The following is an 8,638-nucleotide window of genomic DNA, read 5'->3' on the forward strand; positions in this document are numbered from 1 at the left end:
GTTGATGTTTGAAAAGGGGGGGGGGGGGGAGAGATTTGCTTGAGAAGAGGAAAACAGAAAACGGTACACATCCAAAACAGAAAAAAAGGTTGAGTTTGGTTGGCCTCGTAAACCACAGCGTTTTTTTTTCACCTAATGTCTACTTTTCTCCAGGAATAAACACCGGGCGTGGTGTTGTCAGTTTTTTTTTGAGAGGGGGCTCCTGCCTTTGCGTGCTTGCTGATAGCTGGAGTGGAAAGAGTATTTGCACAAAAGCAGCAGAGAAATTAGCTTTTAAGGAAAGAGAAAACCCTCGGTGAGGTGAGCTGCGTGTCGTGGGTGGGTGGGTGTGTGGAGGCGTGGTGAGATAGACAACAATGACCCCCACTGTCAGTGTCTAACCAGTGACCTTCCTGAATGGTGCTCTATAGGTCATGAATGAATGAATGATCTTTATTGTCATTGTACGAGTACAACAAAATTGTCATAGCTATAAACATACTGTACTCACAGCTACAAAAACGAGGAGATTTGGTGAGGCTGCGTTCTCATTTTATGCACCCGAAATTGTGGAATGCACTGCCAGTTTACTTTAGGGATGCAACCTCAGCAAATTATGTTCAAGTCAAGACTTAAAAACCCATCTTTTTAATATTGCCTTTAAATTATTGAATCATTCAATTATGATTATAGAATGATTAAAGCACTTTGAGCTGCAACGTTTGCAGGAAGAGTGCCATACAAATGAAAGTGATTATTATTAAAGCTAACCACCTATATAAAGCCATGCACCGTGAGAGTAGAAAGACAAATAAAACCACAACAAAATCAGAACCCACTTCCTGTGCAGAAGGTGAACACCAGTCACTCACATAATGCTCTATACCCCATACACATTGTGGCAGAGAATAATAATAATAATAATAATAATAATAATAATAATAATAATAATAACAACTTTTATTTGTATATATATATTTGTATGACAACCCTAGGGTACATAAGGTTGCAGAGAATAGGAAATGTTAGAATAGGTATAGCATAGCATAGAGTACAGCACAGTGTTTTATTTGTACAGTATAGTATAGTGGATAGTGTACATAGCCTTTATTTATGTAAACCAGCCCCTTTCCCTTCTTGTTTTTTTTTGTTTTTTTCTTTCCTAGCACCAGGGGAGCCCCCCCTCCCAAATTTCGTTGTTTGGTACCTGTACTATATCAATGACAATAAAGACCATTCATTCATTCATTCATTCATTCATTCATTCATTCATTCGTATAGCGCTTTTCCTGCAAACGTTGCAGCTCGAAGTGCTCTGAGAGTGCTCACCAGAATGAGAACGTCTGGAACCTTCTAGCAAAACAAGAAAAACAAAAACAAATCCATACTGTACATTGACTTCGTAGTTCGTACATGAGCTGTTTATCTACTGGGAGCTTTTTCACGAAACCTTTCCTTGTCACAAATCCACTGACGCTAAAAGTGAATGCTACATCGCAGTGTATAATACCGGATCATCCATGTCAATATCTCTCGCTGTACAGTATGTATTGTATCGACACCATCAGATAGAGAGAGAGAGACCGAGAGAGAGAGAGAGAGAGAGAGAGAGGGACCGAGAGAGAGAGAGAGACAGAGACACAGAGAGAGAGAGAGAGAGACAGAGAGAGACAGAGAGAGAGAGAGAGAGAGAGAGAGAGAGAGACAGAGAGAGAGAGAGAGAGAGAGAGAGAGAGAGAGAGAGACGCGTGAGCTTCCTTTCTTTGAGTCTTTCAGGTATTTCCATCTCTTGCCTCTCAACCCTGGAATTACGGTTTAACAAATTATCCTCAGTGAATTCTGAACATTCAAACTCTTCAGCTCCACACCTCCACGTCTGAATAAAGGCCCTTTCAGCCCCACACTCTCCAAGGACAGGGGCTTTTGTTGACTGCTGCATGGAGATTTCCAAGAGCAACTGGGGCTTGTGTATAAACCGTTATTGTGCATGTTTGAATCAAGTGTTTAATGTTTTATATTGTCACCACCCACACAGGAAATAATTAAGGTAATACACAACAAGAAAGAAGAAATTCTCCTTCACGATTTCCTTCGTGATAAGAAATAAAGGGTGATTCTATGACCACAGAGAGACATTATTATTATTACAGAGAGAGAGGGGTATTATACTCTTCTCCTTTTCATACAGGAAACTATGGTGGCAACACACTTAATAATACTTCATAATAAGCCACGTTTAAGATTGATCATAATACCAAGCATAGATAGCATAGCATAACATCACACAATCACACTTCTCTTTATACCTTTTTGCAACAATAATATTGTCTCCCTCTCTCTCTCTCTCTCTCTCTCTCTCTCTCTCTCTCTCTCTCTCTCTCTCTTTCTCCCTCTCTCTCTCTCTCTCTCTCTCTCTCTCTCTCTCTCTCTCTCTCTCTCTCTTTCCCTTTCTCTTTACCTCTCCATCTACAGTAGTACCACATCTCCTGACTGTCTCTATGTCCTACTACCACGTCTCCACGGCGGTGGTTCCCAGGGCCAGAGTGGGCCCTGCCAGCCTGTTTAGGAACCCCCCGGGGGCACAGCCTATGAGCAGAGCCATGCCATCCCTCCATCCCTCCATCCCTCCATCTCTCCACAACAGACACCAGGGCAGACCCATGCCATCACTCCATCCCTCCATCAGCCCACAGGACACCAGGGCAGAGCCATGCCATCCCTCCATCTCTCCACAACAGACACCAGGGCAGACCCATGCCATCCCTCCATCCCTCCATCTCTCCACAAGAGCCACCAGGGCAGAGCCATCCCTCCATCCCTCCATCCCTCCACAAGAGCCACCAGGGCAGCGCCATGCCATCCCTCCATCCCTCCATCTCTCCACATGAGACACCAGGGCAGACCCATGCCATCCCTCCATCCCTCCACAAGAGCCACCAGGGCAGCGCCATGCCATCCCTCCATCTCTCCACATGAGACACCAGAGCAGAGCCATCCCTCCATCCCTCCACAAGAGACACCAGAGCAGCACCATGCCACCCCTCCATCTCTCCATCCCTCCATCTCCCCAGAAGAGCCACCAGCCAAGGCAGAGCCATGCCATCCCCCCATCTCTCCATCCCTCCATCAGCCCCACAAGAGACACCAGGGCAGCAGCGACCAGCCACATCTCAACATTAGACCTTCTCCTCTACCAAAACACACCATGGTGGGATGTACAACAAAGGTGAGAGGCACCCATGTGAAAGACAAAATAATGGTCATTATGGATGACGTCCTGCATCTTAGATCTACTCAACTTATGGAACATACGAGGACAATGCCATGAGGATAAAACACTGTGATCATCCCTTCATTTTGAGAAATGTGCATTTCATTATGAACTTCTGAATGATTTTCTTAATTATTATGGATTTATGATGAAATACATGAAAAGAGAGAGAGAGAGAAAGAGAGAGAGAGAGAGAGAAACTGTGTGTGTGTTTGTGTGGGGTGTGTGTGTGTGTTTGTGTGGGTCGTGTGTGTGTGTGTGTGTGTGTGTGTGTGTGTGTGTGTGTGTGTGTGTGTGTATGTGTGTAAGAGAGAGAGAGAAGGAAAAAGAAAGAGAAATAAACATCGAAAGAGAGACAGAAAACAACAGCAGATAAACCTGATGGCGGGGGGGAGGCAGAACCAGGGTGACGCTCATTAAAGAAATGTAACACTGGTACGTCAACCGTGTTACAGCACACTGGCCTTTGTGTTGGAGATCACAGTCGAGGGATATCCTTCAAAAAATAACTTCATTGACATCTGGAAACCTTATCCGATCAGGACTTGATGATTATTTTTGGAGAACATATCTCCCAACATATATTTCCTATGTATATATGTATAATATATTTCCATATCTGCCAAGTGGCACTTTGCTGTAAGACCCAAGTAGGATACTTCCAGGCTGCATACCATCGCCTTACCCAGCTTCCTTGTTGTCTAGTCCCAATCCACACACAGTCACAAACACAATACTGCACACACACAGACACACAGACACACACAGACACACACAGAGACACACACACACACACACACACACACACACACACGGGCACAAACACAATACTGCACACAACTACCGTAGGGTACACAGACACAGACACACACACACACACACCCACACCCAGAGACACACAGAGACACACAGAGACACACACACACACACACACCTGTCCTCATACTGCCTTGTTAGGCTTCATCATAACGGGGATGGCTGTTGTCTGATGTATTATTCATTCCAAAACACTAACCAGTGCTTTTCTCCCGTCTTTTTATGTCTAACAGTAACACTGTGTGTGTGTGTGCGTGTGTGTATGTGTGTGTGTGTGTGTGTGTGTATGTCTAACAGAAACACCAGCATGTTTTTGGACGGTTGTGTGCGAACACACGGGCCTCTGAGAGCAGTGCTACTCCTGAGCACTAACGCTCTCGGAATTCACTTCAGGTCAGTGTAGAAAGACAACCAATCACCAGTCACTGTCTGTCACCAGCAATGGATGATGTCACAGACGTTAGTAGTACTAAATGAGGGCAAATCGCTTCACTTACTTGCTCATTAGAATTCATCTAAAAAAAGACAAACTAGTCCGGATTATACAATGATGATAATTATGTTTTTGCCAGATTGTATCGCACAATAATCACAGATAAGTAGCTCAGATAAGATCCCATTGTTTTGGCATTTTCATAATACAATACCACAGCCTGTATTATTATTATTAGTAGTAGTATTTCTTCTACATTACGGTACTAAAGCCTGCTGAAACGTCAAACTCTTGGCAGCGCGGTACATCTCAGTAGGAGGTTTGACACACCTGCTTGACGCACCCCCCCTCCTCTTAACTGACACACACGGGGGGAGAGAGTCACAACAATAGCGAAAGAGAACTTGACACCAGAGGAAAACTGAGGTGAAAACATAATGGATTGCTTTGCTGTCAGCACTTCAGTAGACGAAGAAGAAGAAGAAGTAACGGTATGGCAGCTTTTTTGCACTAATTCAAAACCGTACAGTTAACCTTTATGTCTATACTGTACAGTATAGGATCAGTATAATATCATAATGTTATAGAGAATATGTGCTCCAGGAGCTCCACATAATAACCCAATGGCACAACGGCAGAGATACATTATGCGAGGGCGCCTTGTACCTGCAAAACCACATAAAAAGCCCACATCATACCTCACATAAAGGCATTCTGGGCAAGGCTATACGGTGACCACAGTCACTTAAAACCCTGAACTATTATCTTCATAGTCGCTGTGTGTGTACAGCGTTGGTTTACTGTTCTCAAAGGTGGTCATAGAAGCAGCTGTAGCAGTCGAGGTTATGAAACGATGTCCTGGGGTTTATTATGTTAGAAGAACACTAACATCATTGTTGTGTTTAATAATAATAATAATAATAATAATATTGTTAATGAAGGAATGGTATTCAAGATATTAATATAATGTATCAGTCTTGTTTATTGACGAGCACAGGAACATCAGTGTGATGGTGGATTACATATCTAAAGCACCCAGATTGATGCTTTTTTAATTAGGCCTAGAACAATTAGCCTAGAACAATTAGCCTGGAACAATTAGCCTGGAACATTTAGCCTGGAACAATTAGCATAGTAGAACAATTAGCCTGGAACAATTAACCCAGAACAATTAGCCTGCACAATTAGCCTAGAACAATTAGCATAGTAGAACAATTAGCCTGGAACAATTAGCATAGTAGAACAATTAGCCTGGAACAATTAGCATAGTAGAATTAGCCTGGAACAATTAGCATAGAACAATTTGCCTGGAACAATTAGCATAGTAGAACAATTAGCCTGGAACAATTAGCCTGGAACAATTAGCATATAACAATTAGCCTGGAACAATTAGCCTAGAACAATTAGCATATAACAATTAAACAATTAGCCTGGAACAATTAGCCTAGGACAATTAGGAAATCATAAAACAAAGCTAACAAATAGACAATATAATCTTAAAGTTACCTCTCAAAAACACCTCTACCTCTCTGCACAAGCATACTTTAACTGAAGGCAAATTACAAGTCTTTAATCATGAGAGGAGAGGAGTCATGAAATGTACCAACATTCAGTCTTTATAAAAGCACCTTTTCCACCGATGGGCCCATGAGATTACCTCCTCCATGTCTGAGGGAGGGAAGAGACTAATTTCAAGCATGTTCAGATATTTCACATAAGTAACATAGCTACATTACCTATGTGTACTGTAGCATGAAATAGGCTTTGATGAAAACGCTGTGTAAAATGTTGTCTTAAATAGACCAGACACACAGCTCCATGCATTATTTACTCACACCAAGACCACAAACTAGCTATGTTGTGTAAAAAAAAAAAAACATTATATCAGTATGTCAACATTGTACAAAAGTATACTTCAGACCAGAAGAAGGCAGGTATAATTTCTATCAATGAATCTGATCTAAACATATTCAAATTGCAAAGCCTGAGAGAAACCAAATATATGATGTTGTATCTTGTATGGTGCTGTACCAATATTTACTCTTGACTATATTTGAAAACATATATTTTAGCAACCTTATTTATAATGAATACATTTCAGTAATATATGTGAAAATGTTTAGAATAGGTTGGTACCGTAAGTACTACACAGCATATGTGATGTGAGTGAGGTATTGAATTTATTATTACATTTATTATTATTGTACTGACTTTGTACTCTCAGATTATTTCATGCCATCATTAATGAATTGCCAATTCTTCAACTAAAAAGGAATATGTCTAAATCCAAAACAGGTTTAATAAAACGTGATTGACGTTCTGTATAACCTTTTATTTTGAGACTACATTAAAATGTTATCATAGTCCATATTAGGCATCATGACCTTTATATTTTCATTACAGTGAAGAAACGTGATAATCTCATTAAATCTACAGTATTGATTCATCAACTATGGCCTATGATTACATTAGACTACATGAATGAGTGAATTATCTCATCAAAGCACATTTATTCACTTAGGGAGATGGATTAAGACTCAAATGTGGTGAGGGAAATAGACTCAACGTGTCCTGTAATTTAGTCTAATCAAAATAATTTGCAATGATTGGATCAATTAGAATGTCTATTATATTGTCATTATGGAATGTGCATGGATGTTTCCAGAATAACAGTTACCATAACTACATTTCTAAATTGTCAATGACATTATATTGTGATTTATGCTGATTAGGTATTAGATATCATACATTATACACATGGTTTATAATTACATTATAATATATCAAATACATATGAATTACTCTTCTATATTTGCAATAATTCTTAAAAGATTTAAATCCCCTAATAACACATTTGATATATCATTTGAAAATAATATTATGAAGACCAAATATTGCCAATACCTTATGAGACACAATGATATTTCTGTCCCAAACTAAAAGCCAGGATACCTCCACTCTCATTCATTATAAAGCTTTAGATGAGAATCACTAAACCACTACATATATACATATACTGTATATACTGTATATATATATATATATATATATACAACTATAAAACATTATTAGACATAGAGCTTACTCTGTTCTAGAATCTGACACAACGTTGTCACACGTCTCATATAATACATGAGAGGAAGATGTTATCTTAACTATACCACACACACACACACACACACACACACACACACACACACACACACACACACACACACACACACACAACTCAAGCCTCCAAATGTAAGACAGCATGGATGCTCCATTTCTAAATAAATTCAGAAAAGTGTCACTTTTCTTTCCACACATTATGTACATCTGTCACACCAATCCAACCTATGTAAACCATACCAACACTAATTTGTAAACGCTTAGAGGCACACTTCAAGATGCAATTACCTGAACAACTCCAGTGTGACATTTGACATGTTCACTTGACTGTGATGTTCACACATCAAACATTTACTTGGAAAAAATACCACAAAGAGACTTCTAAACATGCGTGGGAAAATCAATGAATACATTAAAAAAAAACTCTAAATATCACAGTGTCTATTAGTTTTTACATAATTAGTTCACATTTTGTCCAACCAGAAGAAAAATCACGAAGGCACGAGAACACAACACAAAACACCCTGTCACACCTGAAAGCTCGATCAAACTACTTTCCCAACATCACGGCAGCATTACTCAAACTCTGACGACCCAATTACCTCACCCAGCCTCCTCCCCTCCACCGCACTTCAACTTAACTTTCCTCTAACGACACTCCTCCAGCATCTGCTCCTACACCTGTTCTCCCCAACCCTACACTCTCACCACCCCAACAACCCACTAACCACACATCATAAACCCGCCAGCCGATACAGTTTCTCAACAACGACGGAGCGCACTAGAACATGTGTCTGTTGTGTGTCCTGTGGAGGGAGGGACTCACCGCCATAGAGGAGCTTGTTGGGAGAGTCCTCCCTGTCCGTGGCCTCGGAGGACAAGAGCAGGGGCTCGTCGTTGAGCTCGCTGTCCGGGCTGGCCGTGTCCGCCGCTCTGTCCTCCGCCGCCCCCCGGAGCTCCGCCACGCTCATCGGGCTGCGCAGGGAGAGCAGCAGCGGCTTGCTCAGCTGCCCTGTAATCATGGGATC

General features: G+C 41.1%; 1 protein-coding gene across 1 annotated transcript in view; it reads right to left on the reverse strand.

Moving 5' to 3' along the window:
- pou6f2 (POU class 6 homeobox 2) overlaps positions 1-8,638 on the reverse strand; it is a gene marked incomplete at its 3' end in the record, with an annotated part of 107,902 nt that extends 99,264 nt beyond the window's left edge. The window contains exon 1 of the mRNA XM_080544307.1: positions 8,437-8,638. Within this exon, the coding sequence (XP_080400433.1) occupies positions 8,437-8,632 (196 nt within the window). The 5' untranslated portion in view covers positions 8,633-8,638. The remainder of the gene's footprint in view (positions 1-8,436) is intronic.

This window comes from Nansenia antarctica (genome assembly GCF_963989245.1).
Source record: "Nansenia antarctica genome assembly, chromosome: 13".
Lineage (NCBI taxonomy): Eukaryota > Metazoa > Chordata > Actinopteri > Argentiniformes > Microstomatidae > Nansenia > Nansenia antarctica.